Consider the following 24,082-nt stretch of genomic DNA (forward strand, 5'->3'; position numbering starts at 1 on the left):
ATCCATCCACTCTTGCTTCAACACATCAACCAATCCCTGAGTACATTCTTTGCCTTTCTTCATTTAAGAGATAAAAGTGTTGTGTAAGTTTACTACAACCTGAATTAAGAAGAAATACAAGGAATACAAAATATTTTGCAAAAGCACTATAATCAGATATCATCCCAAAGAGTTCACATCACACAATAAGGATTCAGTATTCTACTGAATAATATGAAGTCAAAATTATTAAAAGTTTAGAAAAATTATTGTCAAAGACAATATTGAAAAGACACTAAGAGAGGGGACTATAGAATTAAGCACAGATTAAATCATAGGAAACAAAAATATAAAAAGAATTCCAGTTTAAATGGTGTCTTACAATACCTCTGACTACAAATACTACAAAAATGCACAATGGGTTCCTACCCTGTGAAGTAAAAATTCCATAATATTAATGATTACACAAAGGGAAAATTCCTGTGGATTTAGATTAGACCTTGTATCCACTAATCAAACCACTGAATTTAATCTTAAGAATGCTTATTTCTCCTACTATGTCGTTTAATCCCAAAACCATGTAGAAAAGTTGTATTTCTCATGAAGAAGATTATATAGCACTTTGGGACAAAAATGCAGCACAGGAGTCCTCCACCGGAGGCCAAGATGGAGAAAACTTCCACAGCCACCATGACCTTCCCCTTGGCACTGTGGTACACAGGAAGGAAGGTGATCCACACACTGCAGAACACCAGCATGCTGAAGGTCAGAAACTTGGCTTCATTGAAGGTGTCAGGCAGGTTTCTGGCTATGAAAGCCACAGTGAAACTGGCCAGGGCTAGGGAGCCCAGGTATCCCAGGACACAGTAGAAGGCAGTGAGGGAGCCCTTGTTGCACAAGATGATGATGTGGCCATGTTCAGAGTGTGTATCTGTGTCAATGAAGGGAGGAGAGGTTCTCAGCCAGTGTCCACACAGAGTCACCTGCATGAGAGTGCAGATGGGTATGATGAATTTTGGAGCCCCAGATACAAGTAGCCACCTCATCCTTCTCCCTGGAGAAGTGGCCTTGAATGCCAGGACCACAGTCACTGTTTTAGCCAACACTGTGGAAACAGCCACCGTGAAGACAACTCCAAATGTGATCTGCTGCAGGATGCAGGTTATTGTGTTGGGACGGCCAAGAAAGAGCAAGGAACAAAGGAAACAGAAGATGAGAGAGATGAGCAAGTTGTAGCTGAGAGCCCTGTTATTAGCCTTGACAATGGCAGTGTCTTGGTGTTTCACAAATATCCCAAGAACAACAGCAGTTAGCATAGAGAAGCAAAGAGCAATGCAGGCCAGAGCCATGCCCAAGGCATCTCCAAAAGCCAGGAAACTTGCAGCTCTGAGGAGACACTGATTTCTTTCTGTGTTGGCATACTGATGATCAGGACACGTCACACACTGGTCCATATCTAGTGAGAAGTACACATTACTATTAGTCCTAGTTATGAAATTATTTTTCTTCACCAAATTTGAGAAATAGTTTCCTTAGGTGTAATCCTCAAATATCAGTATTTGCTATATAAAAGTACACACACACACACACACACACACACACACACACCTTTGTCCAAAGTAGGGAAGGGATGGGGATCATCATAATGGAGAGACAAGTTCAAAAATTGAACCAATGCAAAAGCAATGCTTACAAAACTATATGCTGTAAAGTAACTGTACATACAATTCAGGGGAGAAGGGGCGGGGGTAGTTGACAAGAGTCAATCTGAGAAAATGAGGGAGGAGGTAACAAGTTTGATAAGAAATATACTCAATCCCTTACATATGAAATTGAACCCCTCTGTACATCACTTTGACAATAAATAAATTAATTAAGAATTTAATGTATATGTTTCTTTTCCAACCATAAATTTCTGCCATTTCCATCTTATCATTTATTCAGGCTTTCTTATTCAACTTTTTTCCCTCAGTGATTATCATATATTTTGATAGTTGTGGTATTTCAATATTTTAACCAAAATTTTCTACACTTTTTCTAACTCTTAATAACAGAATTGTACACAGTTCTGCAATTGTATTGAAAATTGTAAATATGTGGCTTACACTTGCCTACATGTCTCAGTAAAACATTAACTCATCCCTATGGCATGTTATTCTTGAAGTCTCCTCATTTTGATTTTGTCATCTACTCAGCTATGACACTATAGGAACTGATTGACCACTCCTGGACAATCTTTAATCATGCTTACTTCTGAAATGGAATCCACCTTTCTAAGCACTTGACTTGTGATAAGACCAGTCCTGGACATTGAGAAAAAAAGGTATGCCAGAACTGTGTTTTCTCTGTTGGTAAAATGTAACCTTTAAAATGAAAACTTTCCCTACTAAGACTTATGTTCAACTTCATATTAGAGTTTACCCTTGTCCTAATGATTAGTGATAAGAAGGATATTTGGAGATAACTTTGCCATAATGTATCATATTGCAACCAGCAATACCACCACCTGTCAAAATTAAATTACTCACAGAGAGAAGGAAAATGGGCTCTGTAGTCCTAATACACATTTTTTTGCATTGACTTGTTTAGACTGAGGAAAACTAGGGAGAGAGGAAGAATTTCTTCACACTTCATGGACTTACCTGTCCCATTAGCAATCGCATTCTCAGGGCAAAGGGTACAATCAAAGCAACAGGCAGCTTTTCCTTCCTGAGGAGATTTCCTGAATCCAGGACCACAACTCTCAGTGCAGACAGAGTGAGGAGTCTGAGAAAAATCAGAAATTTGTCAGTAACTGTTCAGATTTGCACTTAACATTCTAAACTTTCTGTTGTTTAAAGAATAGAATCATTACACCATGTTTCTGTTCAAGTGAGTGCAGTTGATTAATTGAATTCAGTTATATATTGCAAGATTCCAAAAAGGCTTATGTGGTAAACCTTGATTTCTAGTATGTTGAATTATTGCAAAGTTTGGGATTTTTAAAAGGTGGAAAGCAGTGGTGAGAAAGTAATTCCTAGTGTACAGCCCTATGGAATTTCTTTGAATTCATGGCCTAATAGCTTGTCTTATTTGTGACATGAGGAAAAGAAGAAGGAAAACCTCCTTTTTATAGTGTTATATGAACCCCAGGACTATGGTACCTTTCTCTTTGATTTCCAGCAGCCATGGGGTGAGAATCTTCTCACATGTGCGTTGGCAGACTCCTTTCTTAAAAGATGGTTTAATACTAGGTCAAATAACCACTGAATATGCCAACACAGAAATGAGAAAAATAAACATCGAAACAAAACAGTTTCTCATCATGTACTTTATTGAAGTGTTAGAAACCCAGTGAGAGAAATAGAATTTATATTTTTGAGAATCTTCTAACTTGACAGTTAAAAAGCCATTTAATTCTTTTGGTTTGGATCCAGGTAATTGAATTCAAGATCTGGGCACTGGATTCAAGCTGTTTTTGCTCAAGTTTAGCACTCCACTACTTGAGTCACAGCTCTGCTCCAGATATTTGCGGTTAGTTGGGCATAACAGGCTCACAGAGTTCCCTGTTTACACTGATTTAAACCATGGTACTCAGATCTTAGCTATGTGATGAATCATTAGGCTTATGGGACAAAGTTGCTGGCACTCAGGTAGATGTAGATTGAAAGGGGGATGTTTGCTTATTTGTGTATCCTTAATTTTTTTTAGGATTAGTTCCAACCTACCTCTGTTGCTCCAATGGACCACTGTACCATATCTTCAGATAAAGACAGTTGATTGCCATGTAGAGCATATGGAGAAAACTTTCCTATTTTCACAGCAAGTTCAAGACCTTCTGGAAAATTCCAAATATTTACAATGTCATACTCGGGATCCAATTTGCTTTTCTCATCCAAAATCACTTGATGTCCAGTAGAACTGTAAAACTGGATGTTCTTCAGAAAAGGGTGCAGCTAAAAGAGAAACATCATCTTATGGTGAAATATATTCCAGAATTAACATGGAAGACTTGAACTAAGAAAAGCTTTCAATTGCCTTCAATCTCTGATTCTGAAGTCAAGAATAGCACAGACATCTAAGGAAGTATCCCAGAACAAAATATATGGAGAAATAGATCGAATATTTCTGAAAAATAACCTTTTCTGATCACTCAGTAAAGAAATAGACATCTTTTCACTTCAAGAGAAACCATTTTGCTACAGACTACTACAACCACTATTTTAATGAAAGTCTATAGTTTGAACTTGCTAAAGTGTAATACCAAATTTGGAACAAACTATCACTTATAAAAAATATGGATAAATATGTTCAGTAGGTCATCCTTTCCTATGACTGAACTAACTTCTAGGGGAAAGCTGAAGTTATAGTTTTCATAACACTAGCTATGAATATGTTGAGCTTCTTGGTAACTAAAGGAATTCATAACAATATGCTGGTGGCTCAAGTATGTAATTCAAGCCATTAAAGAGGCACAAATAACACCAAGATTTGAAGCTAGCTGGGACAGAAAAGTCTGTGAGAAAGTTGTCTCCAATAAACTATTCTGAAGAACCCTGAATTAGTGCTGCGCTGAAGTGGTTGAGAACTAGCCTTGAGTACAAATAGACTCAAGGACATAGCCAAAGTCCAGAGTTCAAGTCACTGGACTGACAAAAAACAATAAAAAGTATCCAAAAGCCATTGGTGTAAACCAACTGTACAACTCTTGGGATGGGGAGGGGGAAATGAGGGAGGAGGTAACAAGTTGAACAATAAATGTACTCACTGCCTTACATATGAATCTGTAACCCCCTCTGTACTACACTTTGACAATAAAGAAAAAAGTTAAAAAAGAAATATAAAAAAACAATGTGTAGAAATACAAAATATATTTTATCCTTGTTACTAGCCTGTTGTACCTCAAATACTTTTATTGGGGGGGAGGGGTAGTAGTCTTTATTTAGCTGTGCACAGTGTCTGCTAGCCACCACCGGTATGGTGACAAACCGCACAGGGGCCCAATAGGGCTTGGCTTTTAAGGGCAAGTATCACATGTGCCTTTTGCAGGTGGTCATGGGGTAAGAATCACATTTAACACAGGCAGGTGGTCTGGCAGGTTAAGCTAAGCAAGAAACATACAGATGCAGAATTGCTGTTAGTGATTATAATTCCAGTAAACTTCAGTAAACAAAGAAACCAAAGCAATACAATTCCAGTAAACTCTGGTGAGCAAAGCAAAGCAGAAGTGGCACTGTGGCTCAAGTGGCAGAGTGCTAGCCCTGCCTAAAAAGAAGACAGGGACAGTGCTCAGGCCCTAAATTCAAGGCCCAGTACTGCCCCCCCCCCAAAAAAAAACACCAAATCAAAGACTTTTAAACAGAAATAATTCCTGGGTGGTGGGGGAGAGGGGGCTGGAAATGTGGCTTAGTGGTAGAGTGCTTGCCTAGTGTGCACGAAGCCCTGGGTTCATTTCCTCAGCACCACATAAACAGAAAAAGCCAGAAAGTGGTGCTGTAGCTCAAGAGGTAGAGTGCTAGCCTTCAGCAAAACGAAGCCAGGGATAGTACCTAGGCCAAGTCCCAAACCCCAGAATTGGCAAAAACAAAACAAACAAACAAAAAACCCAAAAAAGAGTAAAATCAAAAAATGTCCTGGGGTTTTGAAAAGAACTTGAAATACTTAAGTTTTTTTATGTCAATTTACATTGATTCAATTTTGCACTTAGAGTAGTTTGTAATAGGAAAGAGATTGATATTTGAGACAATTACTTCAAATACTGAAATATATTCATTAATATCAGCAACCAAGGTATGTATAACATATGAATTCAAACACACATATATATGCATACATGCATATATACAGAAATATTTAATTTCATACAGTAAGAAACCCCTCTAGCATATGCCTTTCCTCATGGATTGGGCCATCCAACAGAAGGAATTACCTGTTTAGGGGAAAGAACTGTTTCTTTTCTATTCTCCATTGCTTGAACTTCTGTTTGACGAAGAAGCAGCTCATGGAAAGCCTGGGTCACAGCATACACAGCGTTGTATACGTTGTAACTCTCTCCAGACATAGTCATGTCAAAAATGTGCCCAGGCAACCAATCCAAAGAGGCATCATGAGGACAATTGTCCCATGTTACACAGTCAGACTTAGAATCTGAGCAATTAAAAGAGAGAAACCACAGCCTAGCAAGAAGAAAGTCTTCTGGGTATTTGGAAGGATTGACTGTCTTGACAAAATCTGTGAATCCAGAAACAACTACATGATGGTGTGTAAACATAAGAGGTGTATGCAATGAACCTAGCATGAAATATTTTCTCTTGTTGGTGAAATCCCACTCTGAGTTCATGATACAAACTTTGCCTTGCATGAAAATTTGCTCAATACTTATCATTAAAACTTTTAATGAATCATTGTCACCATATATGATGAGGACACTTGCTGTAGATTTATTTATCTTGTTATATATTCCCATGACATTGAATAAATGTGACAAATCTTGGCTTGAGATCACTAGCTCATAGGCTACACAAATTTTGTTCTTGACCATTTCTTCTTTTACTTCAGCAAGAATCCATGAACCATTCTCATCTTTTGAGGTCAACAGTCCCACCCAGCTCCAGCTGAAGTGAAGCAGTAGTGAGACCATGGCAGCGGCTATTGACGTGTCCTTTGAGGCCATCTGATAGAGAGCAGGAAACTTACTGTGGTCATTCAGGGCATTATCAAATGACCCAATGGTAAACTAAAGGAAAAAATTGGATGCTCCATGAATGAATTAGGCAGAAGGTAGGTTTTGTTATAGCTTTTAACAAAATAATTTTAATAGTTATTCAATATATGAAATTATTTGTTAAAAATCTCTTGATCTTTGTGCCACTCATTCCATCAACTCTTCGTAGCTGTATCAATCCCACCCCCTTCCTGAATTTCCTAAATCCATCATCACATATGTGTATTGAATATTATGTTTCTTAAACATTCATCCATTTTTTATTCATCTGCTTTTTCCTCCTAAGAGATACACCACTAAGACAAGTTATGCTTCAGTTTTCTGGTATTCATTTTTTGTACTGTCAGTAAATCAGAAAAATTACAGCATGAAGTTACATCCCTATATATGCCATGCTTTTCAGATAGGTCATATATTTATGGAAATGGCTATGTGTTTGTTTCATATGTTTCATATTAATATTTTAGATATAACTTTTACATATAAGAGTACATATTTATACCTTCTTGTTCTGAGCCTGACTTCATTCAACATAATATTTTGCGTGTGTGTGTGTGTGTGTGTGTGTAAGTACATGACAGTAAAGGTGCACAAGCTCATGGCCTCTTGCACTTCCTTGGATTTTTCCCCACAAGACTGGTGTTCTACCACTTGAGCCAGAAATTCATTTTCTGAGTTTTGCTCATTAAGTGGAGATATAAGTTTCCTGAGTAGCTAGCATTGCAAGTCTGAGCCATCAGTACCCTGATAAATATATCTTCACACTGCAAAGTCATTTTCCACTTTCTGATTTATTAAAGAAAATTATTGATGATTCAAACAATATCCTTTTTCTCTTCTCTAACTCTACCATCTCATTTTACAAACAGTGGAAATAATATATTTATACATACATATACATATATATATATATTCCACAATCTCTGAGTACTCTTTGATACAACAAAATTTGATAGGTTCACAAATACAGTCTCTTCTTATCATTCTCTTCTAACTCCTGAAATGGCACCAAATTAGACATTTTTATATCCATCACCTTCTCCCACCATCACCTGTGGAAAACTGTATAGTCCCAGCAGTGTCCCAATATTGTCAGATGTTATGGCTGATGGTCCTGTAATTGCTGCTACAGACCTGCTGTCTCTCATACAGGAGTAGTTTGGAATCTTGTACTTCCCAAAGAGCCAAATGAAGGGATTCTTAAATATTTTCCAACCTCTGAATTGAACATCATGAATATCAAATCCCAGAGTCAAGTTGTGTAAGAGAAAAGGGTTTTTGTTGATTTCATCAATAGCAAAAGCCAAAGCCAGAACAAATTGGTAATCCTTGAAGATCCTGCATAATGAGCATAGAAATTTGAGTAGTTTTTCAAAACCTAAAACTTTGATGAAATTATCAGCTAGGTGCTAGTGGCTTGCACCTGTAATCCTAGCTACACAGGAGGTTTATATCTGATAATTATGGTTGGAGCCAGCAAGTAGAAAAGCCTGTGAGACTTTTATATACAATTAACCATCAAAACACCAGAAGTTGAAGTATGGCTCAAATGCTAGACACAGAGCCTTTAGCAAAAACCATAAGCAAGAGCTTGAGGTCCTGAGTTGAAACCCCAGTACCACTACTAAATAAATAAATATACATAAGTAAATATGTATTTATCGATAATGTATACTTTATACATACAAATGTACTATATACCTTGAAATATATAAAGCAAATATGAAAAATGATGTATACTTTAAAATGTACAAATATTTGCTAATATTTAAAGGAAATGAAATATTTTAACTATGGTATTTTAGTGTACTGTTGCATATTAAATAATGTAACACATAACAATATAAGGTATACTAAATAATATACTGTGTTATATTTACATATATGTTGGTATTTAGTGTACTATAGTGTCTTTTAATGTATTTAAAGTTATTATAAATACTTAAAAATTAACATATGTATAAAATATATGTATACTATATAGTATTAGTAGATTTCATGGCCTCACACTCTCAATTGACTTTTTTTTTTTATCAAGTCTGGTATTCTTTCACTGGGAGCCACAGCTCGACTTCTGCATTTTTGTGGCTGAATTGAAGATCAGAGTTTCATGGACTTTCATGGCCAGGCTAGTTTTGAACCACAATGCTCAGGTTTCAGTCTCCTGAGTAGGTAGAATTCCAAGGCAGAAGCCATCACTACCCAGCCCCAAAACTCCTTCTTGATGCTGGTCCCAACAAGGAAGCTAAACTCAGTTTTGTTCTCATGTACACACATTAGCTTAGGAGAGAACATTACTAAAGTTTGGATTTTCTTGTCTTCCACTTTTGTCTGTTTCCCATCTTCATATCCCACATTCAGTTAGTATGTAGTATTTATATGCTATGTTTATGCATCCTGATTGGCATCTAAAGCTGTTGTTTTACTCTTACAGAACATTCAATTTTAGTTCCAGGATCATAGGACTTGAGCCCCTGATTTATTCATCTGGCATTTTGCCTGACCTCTTGTAGCTCTCACTGTTGGGAGGGATGGTTTTTAGAACTTGACTTCAATAGCAAAATGATTTTGAAACATTATATTGTGTACCTACTGTACATTGAAAAGTCATCAAGTTTAATGGTTTGAAGCAATGATCATTTGCTTAGCTCAAGATTTCAGTGATTCAACATTTTTATGGGTCTTGGCTGGACCATTCTGGTCTTGGATGGTCTCTACCACACACCTGTGAATAGTTACAGGCTAGGTAGAGACATTTATGGATAAGGATGGCTTCTACCTAGTGCTAAAGGTATAACTGGGACATGTGAAACAGTTTATATGATTCCTATAGCCTTTTCTATTCCAGTAGGTTAGTGTGAGCTCATTTACTGGTAGAAGCAGCAGACAAAAGAAGAGTCCATGTTCTAAACCTGCACTATGTCACCACTGCCACATTATATTGATCAAAGAAAGCATTAAGACTCTGAAGGAGATGGAATAAATTATACAACCTGTAAAATCACAGTGCAGAGGGAAGGCAAAGAAGGAGGAATAAAGGACTATAAGCATTTTGGCAATGTTCCATGTTTTCTTTATATGAAGTCACAGCTGGGGAAGAAGTCTTAGATGTGGAGAATTTCCACAAAGTCCTGCCTACTGCCTTCTGCCTACATCCATGAATGTGACTTGTCCACCAGCCAGTGACCAATTACTGAAAATGAATCCCTTGAGATTGGAAAATTTTGAAATTTAATTTTCAGAAACAAACAATATTGTGGAACCAAAGTGAACAGCATCTCATGTTTTGGGTTCAAATCTACACATCTCCCTCCTTCATTTTCCTAGAAATCCTAGACAATGATTAGGAGAGAGATACAAGGCTTTTTGCTTTGCATTGATCTTTTAAAAATTGTAAGCACATGCCATGTGGGAGTCACCATGCAGGTCACCATATCATGTTATTTCTAACATAATATGCTTGTCAAAATAGAGCAACAGGCTGAGGAAATGCATGTAAAGTAGCATTTTATACTTTGATGCACTGAGAATCAAAGTGAACATCATACAAACCATTTAAACTTGAAACCAGCTTTTGTGAAGATTGTTTCATTGTCACCAAAAATTTAATTGTGCTCTCTTTACAAGGGCCTTCTCTACCACGTATTTTTCTCACTTGGCAGAAGGGAGACTTGTTCTAAGAGGGTTGAATCTGTCCATGAGCTTCATTCCTATATTTTCTTTTTGATAGGATATTTTATACCTACCGATTGAGTTTAATGACTATTTCTTATGTTATTTTGATTGGGTGAGAAATTGTGCAAATTATGTCAAAAGATGCTTCTAATTTTTTTTGTTTTTGTATATGTGTCAGTACTGTAACTTGAACTCAGGGTCTTGTACTCAAGCTTGGCTTTTTCATTCACGGTTTGCACTCTACCACTTGAGCCACATAACCAGTTCTGGCTTTGTTTTTGTAGTTTAGTGGCAATAAGTGTTTCATGAACTTACCTGCCCAGGCTTGCTTTGAACCAAAATACTCAAATCTCAGCTTCCAGAGTAGCTAAGATTATAGGGATGAGCCACTGGTGTCCCGGCTAGAACTAAGCCTTTTAAGTAGCTACTTTTCTTATTGCCTACCTAACTACCTCTGCCCGAAAAGATAGACAGATTTCATTCTGTGGGTGACTTTCATTTTGCTTTTATAAAAAATATGTTTTTACTTGCTCAGGTCTTACAGATTTTAATGTATTTTATTGATTAAATTTTTAGGGTTATCTCTGTGGGACCCACTCTGCTGTGCTGTATACCCCTCTGGATATGATCCTTGACATTGACTTTAAAACTTTCATCAATAGGGGTTTAAGTTTGAACTAGGTACAAAGTAGCTTGATTTGATATACCAGTACTGATTTTGACCTTGGCAAGTCTCCTTGACTTTGCAAGCTTCCTTTTCTTACAGAAAATCACTGCAGTAGATTCTTTAGGTAACCACTGATTAATGATAACATGCAGGGAATATTCAGCCTCTGGCCTGGTACTAAGAAAGTTCACTAAATAGCAGCTGTTGTTGGTTGATATCACTTCTGTCATGGTGGTAGCCCTGCTGGTGAAATTCCTTCTTTCGTTTTTGAGTGAGGTCAGAAGATAAGATCATGTCTAAACTGGGAGCCATCTAAAACTGTTTTTTGAAGATACTGTATCCCAAACTTATCCAAAGATAAACTTTAACTGACAAAAAGCTATACAAAGAGACATAGGAAAAATAATTTTTGCCTTTATCCAATCATTCATTCTTCCTGTCTTTTTCCTCTTTCTCTTATTTTTCCTCGTATATATATATATAGTGTGTGTGTGTGTGAATGTGTGTGTGTAGGTGTGTGTGTGTGTTTGTGTGTGTGCATGTATGTGTTGGCTTGATCTCAAGGCCTGAGCTCTGTCTCTTAACTTTTTAAATTAAAGCTTGTGGCACCCTATTGCTGAGGCACACAACCACTTCTAGGATTCTTTGCCCCTTGGTTTAATTGGAGAAAAGGGCTTCACAGACTTTCTTGCCTGGGCTGTCTTCAAACCACAGTTGTCAGATCTCAGCCTCCTGAATAGCTAGGGTTACTGGTGTGAGCCGGTGATTCCTGCATCTCCCTGGTATTATTTTACCAGTCCTGGGGCTTGAACTCTAGGCCAGGGCACTCTGCCTGAGGGTCTTCTGTTCAAGGATATCGCTTGAGACACAGTTCCACTTCTGGCTTTTTTCTGAGTAGTTTATTGGAGATAAAAATCTCATGGACTTTTGTGCCCAACCTGGCTTCAACTGTGATCCTCAGATCTCATCCTCATGGGTAGCTAGGATTACAGGTATGAGCCACTAGAATACACCTCCTCACTGGTATTTTTAAGGGGCTTCTTTGGAGTATAGAATATTCTGTGTGTAGCACACAGTTCTACACTCCCAATTGCTCCCAATTCTCATGTGAACATGCAAAGAATTATCCATTACAGTGCAGTGCTTCTTTGAAAGACATTGGTGTAGGGATAGAAGAGGGGTCATATTTCTCAGATTGAGTTTAACAGAGATCAAGAGGCGTCAATATTAAGCTGAACAAGGATGCTGAGCAGTATTCAGCATCCCATCAACCCTGGAATGAAGGGGGGCCTTAGCTGAGAAGACATGTGGCAGGAAAGAGAGAATGATCTAGGAAAATAGCATTGCGCCATGTTAGAAGAAGGAAGAAGAGGAGCCAGACAGCTGTATTCATTGTGGTGTAGTCCTTCTTGTGCATTGATAGAGATCAGAGCAGCCCCCAATGCTGAGCCCTGCACCCACACATTACCCCCTTACAGGAAGCAGCCCATTCCCAGGCCCCTGCAGGCTGGGGAATCAGGATGCAGGATGACATGAGAGACTCTGGAATGTAGATAACCAGAAACAGATCTGGAGGTTAGCTGCAGAATCTAAGTTGGTACTGAGGTCACAGAAGGGAGGAATAGCACTTAGGAGGGAAAAGTGAGGCAGAGTTCTGAGGATCAGGTTTAAAGTCACAGAAAACCATCAGCCAAGTCAAAGGAAAGTTATATAGCATGAGTATAACACCCATGTCTCATGCTGCTCTGGGGCCTTCGATCTAAAGATTGAGATTTATGCACTCCAGGCAGGAAAGTCTGAGAATCTTATAAAAAAAATTAACCACCGAGAAAACCCAAAACAAAAATCAAAACTCATAAGCAGAGATGTAGTTTAAGCAATAGAGCACCAGGCTTGAATAAGAAAGTCAAGGGAGAGTGCCTGGGCCCTGAGTCCAATCCCCAGCACCCACATGGTATTTGCAAAAAAAAAAAAAAAAAAAAAAAAGCAAGAAAACAAACAAATTAAAAAAAAAACAATCTTGCAAAGCTTGCAAGCAAGAGGAAGTGCACAGAAGTTCTGTAGACCACTTCCTCCCATGCTTTCTCCGTTGAGAGTTCAAGGCTTTTGAAAAAGGTGAGAGTACAATGTACAGCAAATTGCTGAATAAAATATGTTCAAATCTAGAAAACACTTATAACTGTAATGGATTGAATGATTGTTTGTCAATGAATATGTTCAAACACTACCCCCATTTGGGATCAAATGTGAATGTAGTGTCTTATGGTTGTTTGTAGAGTTAGGTAAACACATGAAGGTCATTTATCATGAATGATTTTCAGAAATGTATTTAAGCTGAGAGAGAGAGAGAGAGCTTGCTTTATCTACACTCACACATGCACTGCAGCAAAATCCTGTTGTAGATTAGGTTTTGGTGAAACTGTAAATGTCCTGTTGCTTTTAACCTATCACAACTAGTTACTCTGTGTGAAAAATAAATTTTGTGTTTTGAGTTGCTCAGTTTATGTTATGTATGTATGTGACAAGCCAGTCCAAGCAATGAATCTTCAATTTAAGAGGAGCTTTCAGAAGTAAAGGGTTTTTGTTTCTTTTTAAATGAAAGAACCTATAGGAAAGTATGCTTACAGACCCAACATATTGAACAGCAGTTCCTGCAATATTAACCATAAGAAGAGCTTAAACATCAGATAATGGAGTTTTACTTTTATTTATTCAACAAAACAATAGGGATGTATCCAACTCCATGGAACTCATAATGGAGAGAGCAATCTCCAACATGGATGATGAGGAGAGAATTGTAAGAACGCTTTACAATAAAATCCCAGTTCCAACACCACCATGGTAAAACGCAGTGATCACTGCTCTCTTCCTAACATGTTTATAGTAAGATACTGAAAAGGAATGAATAGAAGGGATTAAAGGGGATCAAAATACTTCAATTTCTTTCTCCCTGTCTTGTCTTCATGTGTGTACATATTCTAATGAAATCAACAGGCATTGTTTTAAAAAGAAAACAGTGAAGGCATGATGGAAATACAAATGAAAGAATTAACTTATTCAACATTTACTGTGGGTATATGTGAATCAATCACAGTGAAAGCCTATCATGTCAGTGAAGACTACAAAACAGAACAGAATAGTCAGCTTGAATAAAAGTTCCAAAATGCAAATCAAATCAAAACAACATTGAGATTCCATCTCACCCCAGTAAGAATGTCTATTATCAGGAGATCTAATAATAACAAATGCTGGAGAGGATGTGGCCAAAAGGGAACTCTACTACATTGTTGGTGGGAATGTAAACTTAGCAACCTCTCTGGAAAGCAGTGTGGAGGTTCCTAAGAAGGCTAAACATAGAGCTCACCTATGACCCAGCAGCCCCACTTTTGGGCATCTACCCAAAAGAATACAAGCAAGACCACACTAAAGCCCCCAGCACAATTATGTTCATTGCAGCACAACTTGTCAGCACTAAAACATAGAACCAACCTAGATGCCCCTCAGTAAATGAGTGGATCAGGAAAATGCAGTACATATACACAGTGGAATTCTATGCCTCCATCAGAAGGAATGACACTGCCCCTTTCATAAGGAAATGGAAGCACTTGGAAAAAATCATACTAAGTGAAGTGACCCAGACCCAAAGAAACATAAACCCGATGGTGTCCCTCATAGGGAATAGCTAGTACACGAATACGCTAGTCATAGTAGAAGACCAAAATACCCCAATAGCTACACCCATATGACCACATAAGAGAATGCCAAGTGAAATGAACTCTACATTATGGAAACAAGAGTTATACCACTGTTGTAATTACTCTCAACATGCCACATGAACTCATACTACTTTTTTTCTTGACTGTTTGTTTGACTGAGTGGTCTGTCTAGCTTTGTTTCTCTTGTAGTCCCTTCCTGTGGCTATACCCTTGCTACCACTGTATTACATGCAAGTACCCTGGATACTGTCTATATGGGTAATAGAACTGAGGAAGGGAGAGGGAATACCAAAATTGTGAGACAAAGAACAAAAGGACAAACCATTCAAAAAGCAACATTTAGAAACTATTTGGTGTAAACCAATTGCACAACTCATGGGGGGGAGGGGGAGAGTGAAAGTGAGGGAGGAGGTAACAAGTAGAACAAGAAATCTAGGGGCTGGGGATCTAGCTCAGCAAAAACGTGCCTGCCTGGAGAGCACAAGGCCCCGAGTTTGGTCCTCGGCTCTGGGGAAAAACAACAACAATAACTATAAAAATACTATATAAAAAAGCAGGTGCTCTTCTCTGCACTTACAGCTGTGTCTGGGGCTAATGGGAGAATAAATGAGTCTGTACAGAAAGCTCTGGCATCCCAGACAGAAGAAATCTACTCACTGCCTTTCATATGAATCTGTAACCCCTCTGTATCACATTTTGACAATAAAGAAAAAAAATTAAAAAGGAAAAGTTTCTTGGTAATACACGTATGGAGGTTTAAACTGTAAGTTAGAATGACTATGTGTGAACAAGGTTTGTCAATAGTTGAAAATAGTATTTTCCAAAAAGCAAATATTGGGGCTGGGGATATGGCCTAGTGGCTAGAGTGCTTGCCTCCAAAAAGCAAATATTAGTGTTTTGTGGATTCTACAGATGGTTTAGAATGCCCAAAACTTTATTTTATTTTAGTTTTTTTCTTTATTGTCAAAATGTGATACAGACGAGTTACAGATTCATATGAAAGGCAGTGAGTACATTTCTTGTTCTATTTGTTACCTCCTTCTTCACTTCCCCCCTACCCCACCCCCCCTCTCCCCCCAAAGAGCTGTGCAGTTGGTTTACACAAAATGTTTTCTAAGTGTTGCTTTTTGAATGGTTTGTCTTTTTGCTCTTTGTCTCTCAATTTTGGTATTCCCTCTCCCTTCCCCAGTTCTATTACCTGTATAGACAGTATCCAGGGTACTCAGATGTAATACAGTGGTAGCGAGGGTACAGACACAGGAAGGGACTACAAGAGGAACAAATCTAGACAAACCACTCAGTCAAACAAACAGACAAGGAAAAAGAGAAAAAAAAGTAGTACGACATGGCATGTTGAGAATAAATACAACAGTGGTATAACTCTTGTTTCGGTAACGTGGAGTTCATTTCACTTGGAATGCCAAAAACTTTAAATGCATGTCCTAATAAGTAGTGACAGAATTTAAAATTTCTAATGTAGGAAAGAGATTCATTGTAAGATTCATAACAATGAAAGGATAATCAAAATTTTCACCACAACATCTACAGCAAGCTGTCTTATGATCAAGCTCTCACAAGTGAAGTACATATAAAAGGAATATTCTTCAAACTAAATCAGAAATCAGACAGATAACACTGAGATGTAACCCTGTTTCTCTTAATGCTGACTTCTTTGTAGAATTCATGAGTCAGGAGAACATTTCATGAGACCTTTATAGTATTAAAAATAAAATATACCCAAGTTATTGTATGTAGAAAGATATCCTTTAGAAATGTAAGAGGGATTAAAAAGTTTCCTGACAAGCAGAATACAGAGACCATATCTCCCACACACTTTTCTTGCAAGAAAGATTAAAGTAAATTTTCAGTCCAAAAGACAGAACCATTAATGAGCATGAAAAAGATAGAAGAAAGTATACCCTGTATCCTGTCAACACAATAAAAGAAGAGCTCAACATAAAAACACATCACAGAAAATCCTCAAACTCATGGAAAGGTAAGAATTCATTACTGAGTAATCAGCAGGTCAAAAAACTGAATCATCATAGAAACAACAACACAACTAATAAGTAAGCTAATGACTTAAAGAGAGATTTCTTGAAAGAAGAAATGAGATTAGTGAATAGACACATGAAAAATAATGTTTATCATTCCTGGTCATAAAAGAAATAGAAATCAAAACAACACTACCATTACACCTCACCCCAGTTACAATAGCTATTATCAAGAAAACAATAAAAAATGCTTACAAGGATGTGGCCACAAGGTAACTCTCTTACATTGCTAATGGGTATGTAAATTTGTTCAACCAATCTGGAAAGCATGAGAGAGGGTCCTCAAAAAACTAAACATAGTGCTAACCTATGACCCAGAAACTCCAATTCTGGGCATTTATCCAAAAGAGCACAAAGATACACTAATGCTATCAGCACAACCATGTTTATTGCAGCTTAATTTACAGTAGTCCTGGTATGAAAGCAGCTAAGATTTCCCTCAGTGGATGAATGGATCAAGAAAATATGGTCTTTTTACACAATGGAATTGCTCTTCCCTTACATAGAATAGCATTAAACCATTCATAAAGAAATGAAAAGACTTAGAGAACATTATGCTAAGTAAAGTAAACCAGATCCAGAGAAACACAAGTTGCAATATTTCCATCATCGAGAACTAGAATAGGGAACTAGAATGTTCCATCATAGGGAACTAGAATGAGCCCGGTGGCACAAAATCTTTTATACATGGATCAACTGAGATAGAACAGAGTCTCTAGAGAAAACAAGTAGTATGCTTCTTTAGAAAGAAAGAATCAAAGTACACAGAATGAGTACTAGGAATACTTGGGACAGTTGTATATACATAAATATACTTTAAGCATACAACAATTGTTTTTCAGATGGAAAAAGTTCAGGGCATTATCTAAAAGTATGAAAAGTGAAGGAAGTTGTGGGGTGGCAGGTGTGAGGGAGAATGTTAATAGGGGTGATACTGATCAAGAGTCACTCTATTTATAAACTACTCTGTTGAATGGCAAGACCTTAAAAATATATAAAAGTTACTGATAACGGTGACTATACAATTCAGCTGAGAATGTTCTCACATTGAAACTGTGTTAGACAAACTGTGCATGTAATTCTGCCGAAGAGAAAATATTATTAATGTATCTAGCAATTGCTACAGCACATGGATGTCCAATATTACAAATGATGTGAGAAATGCAAGGTTGTTGCAGTTTTGATTTGTATGTCTTTAACTTTTTGTTAAAATATTAAACAAAAAATTTCATTAATATTCAAATGAAGAACTTTCATTATAACATTTCTGTGCATTCACTTATGGATTTGTTAATAGCCCTTTTCTATTAGTTTGTGTATTTTCTTTCTCTTTCATCCTGTTCTTCACAGAATGTTCTCATCATTTCAAAATAGCTTTTCATAATCTATTTTAACTCTGCTAAGTACCAGAGAATGTATAGTACTTAGGAAACAGTGAAGTCTCTAAAAGGAGAGAAAAGATGGAATATACTTCAATAAACCTGGAGAGTAAGTTACATAATGGCAGAAGCGAGAAGTGATCTGCCAAGAATGGTAATAGAAATGCAGGAAACTCTACCAATAAGAGTTAGAATAACTTAATAAATATGAAATTCCAGTCCAATTGTTAGGTTGATTCCACAAAACTCATTTCACCATCAGTGTCCCTCCAAGACTTAAGAATAGAATGTGAGCCTGACCCAAAGAAAATAGGTTACATGATTTCTCTGAGTGCAGTGGATATAATGTACCTATCAATATAGAAGTAAACAAACTAAATGTAAAGACAAAACAAGAAAATACACTTGGAAATGATCAACTATACAGACATCCAGGCATTCCTAACAGTGAACACAAAGAGAAACAAACAGGAAGGCAAGACACAATACCTATGTGGTTCTAATTATATTAAGTAATATTTGTCACAATGAACTGCAAAAAATGGAAGCAAGATGTTTTTCTTCCAAGTTGCTATTTTGGTTTAGCTTTTGTTCATTTGTTCATGTGTCTTTGGGAGGGCATAGTGGCACAGAAATGGTGGAAAAAAGGTTAACAAATGCAGGAGAGCAACTCATGAGATAATGTGTTGAAAATAAACCATAGATATGGTGGGTGCAGACAGGAGGAAACAATAGTGAGGGAAGGGTTGACATTATTCATAAAGAAATGTACTTTTCTTATGTAACTGTAATCTGTATATCATCTTTATAGTAGCTATAAAAAACTCATGGAAGGAAAAAGTGTAATTGAATAAAGCAATCCATGCAAATGAACGCCAAAGGAAAACAGAAGTATGTATATCATATCACATAAAATTCTCCTCAATCAAAGCAACAAAATGTGGTAAGTTTTTAATGGAATGATGAAGGAATCAAATCAACAAGATGGCATAACAATTGTCAATATGTATTAACACAGTATCCAAGCAAGTAACTCTATTTATGTAGACTTTGAGATAGTCCTCAGTATAATAAGAGATGAAGATTTTCTAGAGACCATGCAGACAAAATGCACAGCAAGGTATTTCAATTAAATTCCACCCTTGATTCGATGAGCCTCACATATTCCCAAAGAACATTTCACCCAACATCTAAGTAAACTATCTTTCATCAACATACTGACGGTTGTCCAGGAATGATCATGAGATAGGACAAAAAGCAGACGGATTATAAAACTGCTGAAAATATATTGAGCACACAAGCAGATCACAGTGTAGTAAGACTACAAATTAAATAGGAAGACACACAAAATATGTACATAACATGAAAATGAAATGAGTTATTTTCAACCATAAGTAATAATTTAATGTAATAAAAGGATTAAATTTAATTGAATGATTGATACATGAATAAATGAGCCAATTTCCATGGAAAATTTTAAGAAATAGACACCATGGAACAATTAAAAAACAAAACAGAATATGAGAATCTACAGATATGGAAAAAGGAGGATTAAATAAAACTGTGAGTTTCTTTGGTGAATTCAGGAGTACACATACTGTATTAAAGATCCTAGGCTTCATCTCAAGGGAATAGAAAGATAAACCCAAACTTAGTAGAAGGAACAAAATAATCAAATAGATGAAACAGAATCAGAGAATAATAAAAACACAATAGCAATAACCAATAAAGCAAAGTGGAGAGTCTAGAAAAAAAGTACAGTCATAAGCCTGAAGTAAAACCATGATCCATCAAAGGGGAAAATAACAAAATTACACACATCAGCACTTACCTCTCATAATTCTGGATGCCAGCATCAATGTGCTGAAAATACCCACATTATTGAGAGTCATCTAGAGATTCAGTTCAGTATCCATCAAATTTCCTATCACTTCCTTCACAGAAATAGAAATGTCAAAATGAAATATTACGAAAAGGAAATTCTGAATTAGCCTGACCTATTTTCAGACACAGCAGTAATTCTGAACAATCTCTATACCTGGTTTTCCCTTATACTGTGATGCCATAATAGCAGGAAAAATACACTGATAAAAAAGACACATAGAACAAAGAAACATAAGGTGAGGAAGCAATAGCAAACAACTACAAATTTGTGATTTTTGGAGAAGTTACCAAGTAATACGTAGCCTAAACATGGTACACTTAACAAAGGGTGGCATTGTGAAACTGGGTATCCATGTGTGAAACACTAAAATTAGACGCTGTATTTTTTAAACTCAAAATTAATTTGTTCATAAAAGAGATTGGAAACTTGCAAGTAATGGACAAAATAAAGGAAAACATACATACAGAAGTATCTTAAGTAAAACTCAAATAGTGAAAAGAATAGCAAGAATTAAGGTCTAGTTTTGACTAAATGATAGAATCGTTAGTGTCATTTACACAACACTAAATGCTACACACAGCACTGGAAATGGAAACTAGCTTTGCTTATATACAATTGAAAATCTTTATCACAATGAAAAAAATGGAAGGACAGACAAAGGAATTGTTAAAAACCTTGCTGGTTAATCATCTCACAGAGGATTAATATCAAAGTGTAAAAGTACTGGAAAACTTAATATGGATAGTAAAAAAAAATTCTATCTAGGAACCGAGTCTTAAAAAATTAAAAAGAACAAACAGAAAATCAGTACTGAAAAAAGTGTTCAACCATTTGAGTAATCACGACACCCATTAGTTCGACATCAACCCAGACAAAACTTGCACTTTTGGTGATGGTATATTAAAGTTAATAACTGGAGATTCCTGAAGAAATTAATCGTTTGTACTGGTGACTTATGCCTGCAATCCTACCTGAAGAGGGGGCAGAAGGGGAATGATCCTTAGTCAGAGCAAGCTGGGGCAGAAAAGTCCATGACACACTTTACCTCTGGTCAACCAGCAAAAAGATAGAAGTGGAGAGGTAGATCAATTGGTACAGTATCAGCTGTGAGGGAAAAAGCCAGTCAAGAGTACAAAGCAAGTAAATCACCAGTGGCTTGTTCCTAGCTAATTCACAAAGGTGAACATGACAGAAGAAATTACAGATATGGTAAAGAAAAAAGGATGTTGGACAAGATATAAAGAATAGTCACAGATGAGAGGATAAATACAAAGTACACAACATGCAGTGTGTACTACAATATGAACCAGGAACTTGGCACAAGTACCATATTGTATCAAAATTAAAAAACTTCACCTAACTGCACTGGGCATAGACTTGAGCCAAATCTCTCATCTACTTATGTCTAATTGTCGTGCTTTATTTATCTACAAGAAAGACAGTGGATAAATATTGCTGTCTGCAGTCAATAACATGCATAAACATTACTAAACCAAACCAGACTTTACTTTTTATCTGTGGGTAGCTAAGAAACATCTATTGCCTCAGACCATAATACTGAATGGGCTAGCACACTATCAAAAGTACTCAAATATATTTTTGGAAACTCAGAGAACTAACATTAACAGAACATGGGTAAATAGTGGGGAATAAAAAGAGTGAGCTAAGATACGCACAAGTGCCTCATGACTATGGTTTTAACTATTTATGAGGCTGGGATCTGAGAATCATGATTTGAAGCTGGGAATCTGAGAATCATGATGTGAAGCCAGCTTGAGCAGGGATGTTTGTGGGACTCTTATCTCTATTTAACTACCAAAAATGCCAGAAGTGGAGTTGTGGCTTAAGTATTAGAGTACTAACCTTACCAAAACTGTTCAGGGACAATATTCAGGACCTGAGTTCCCAGGATCAGCACAAAAGAAAGATAAAAATACTAGTGACATATGACATATATCTTCTAAGCAATAGAGGATAGTAATTCCTGTATTGTGTGCTCTGCTCTCAATTTTTAGCAGATTCTTCAGGCTATGTTACCTCAGTACTTGAAAATGAGTGCAAGTGATAGAGACAATGACATTTGTCTTGCAATAGCAATCAGTTTGCTAGAATTTCTCGGGGTACTCTACAGTCATTCTCCATTTCTTTTTCTTTTTAAATATAGCTATTTATTTGTGAGACAGTGTGTTAGAGACCAAATTCCAGAATATGCATACGCATCAGTAAAGCAAAACTAATTGTGGGCTGATGAAATTTTCCCACAAGTGTTCTTTGATAGTGCTGAGCTGCCTGATTAATTCTGTTTGTGGAACATAACAGACATGACATGTAATAATGATACAAAACTCAAATTGAGACAGTAAAAACGTATCAACTGTAAGAGTTTGTGTGAGTTTGTGTGTGTGTGTTTGTGTGTGTGTGTGTGTGTGTGAGAGAGAGAGAGAGAGAGAGAGAGAGAGAGAGGGAGAGAGAGAAAATGTATGACAGTCCTGTGGCATGCAATCAGTGCCTGGACACTGACCTTGAGCTTTTTTGCTCCAGGCTTACACTCTATCACTGGAGCCACAGCTTCACTTTCAGCTTTTGGCTGTTTAATTGGAGATAAAAGTCTCAGAATTTCCTGCCTGGGCTGGCTTCAAACTTTGATCCACAGATATCACTCCCATTATTAGTTAGTTTTACAGGCACATTACAGGAGCCAATATTTTTGTTTTATCAACATTCTCAAAATGTAGGTGTTACTAAAGAAAAGTTATCGGACTACTGGCTTAGGGGGCAGGAAATGTAGCCACAGCCTTTCAGTAAAGATGTCATGCCAGTGACTTAGGTTGATTTTAATAACATCACTTCATTTTCTGCAATGACAGCTGAAAAGGAGGAGATACAGGGATGCTGGAAAAGAGAAACTGTGTAGAAAGGAATAGAGTCCTTCTGAGTATATTGGAAACCGTGTTTACTGGTATTGGAAGTAGGAAATTCAAAGGGAATACCAAATTTGAGAGACACAGGGTAAAAAAAGAGAAATAACTACAAAAGCAATACTTGCAAAACTGTTTGGTGTAAGTGAACTGAACACCTGGGGGGGGGAGGGAAAGGGGGGAGGGAGGGGGGCATGAGGGACAAGGCAACAAACAGTACAAGAAATGTATCCAATGCCCAACGTATGATACTGTAACCTCTCTGTACATCAGTTTGATAATAAAAATTTGAGAAAAAAAAAAGGAATAGAGTCCTCTTCTACTAGAATGCAGAAAATCACTCCACAGTATATGTAAGACAAAATAATGAAACTGAGTTCTTTTTGGTGCAACAGGGATTGAGGCCAGTGTAGAGAGAGAACACTGACATGTGCACCCATAGTTTCCTCAGATATTGGACATCCTCAGATCATAACAGTCAGTCAATGGGCATAAAATGGTGCATTACTTACGGTGCTTGCGCATCTTGTCTGGAAGCTTCATTGTTACCATGATCCATTTCCAAAGCGTAGAGGGGGAAAAACCCAGCGATCATTACATCTCCATCCATGTGTGCACGTTTCTCCATTGTAGAAAAGCAGATATTGCCAGTGAAAGGCCTGACCAGGAGGGGAAGCTGGAGAAGAAGGAGTGTTAAAGTTAAAATATACATCCCTGAAGCCTCTGCCAAGAATAAATTCTAGCTGGATGTGAGGCTCAGAGTTTCAGTTTTATCTTCACATATCTTTTTATATGTGCCTATGTGTCTTTGTTTTCTGACAGGGATTTACAAAGATTTTCACCTTTCATCAAATCCGCTTGTGAGTCCACAGAAGTAATTTGTAAAATTATTCACTGGGGCTCTTCACCTGTGGATTTCATCTAGGGGAAAACCATGAGTGGGAAAAACATGTTTTCAGGTTTGCCTTTGTCACCACAGGTGTTATTATTTCATTAAAGACCACAGATAGTGAGGCCCCAAAGATGGAGTTATCTTGGATGTATTTTGTTCAACATCTTTGTCTAGAAACTTTTTGTACTAAAGCTATTTGGGATTACGCAACTGG

The 24,082-nt window shown here is 37.1% G+C and overlaps 1 protein-coding gene across 1 annotated transcript; it reads right to left on the bottom strand.

Annotated features, from left to right (window-relative positions):
• Positions 1 to 512: 512 nt before the first annotated feature.
• Positions 513 to 23,604, bottom strand: LOC125347655 (vomeronasal type-2 receptor 116-like). Its single transcript, XM_048340641.1, has 6 exons — positions 23,489 to 23,604; positions 7,735 to 8,020; positions 5,888 to 6,694; positions 3,687 to 3,914; positions 2,622 to 2,745; positions 513 to 1,435 (listed from the first exon to the last, which is right to left on the bottom strand). Exons 1-6 carry the CDS (start codon positions 23,602 to 23,604, stop codon positions 513 to 515), a joined length of 2,484 nt encoding a protein of 827 aa, XP_048196598.1.
• Between the last annotated feature and the right edge of the window lie 478 nt (positions 23,605 to 24,082).

Source organism: Perognathus longimembris, chromosome 3 (genome assembly GCF_023159225.1).
Source record: "Perognathus longimembris pacificus isolate PPM17 chromosome 3, ASM2315922v1, whole genome shotgun sequence".
NCBI lineage: Eukaryota > Metazoa > Chordata > Mammalia > Rodentia > Heteromyidae > Perognathus > Perognathus longimembris.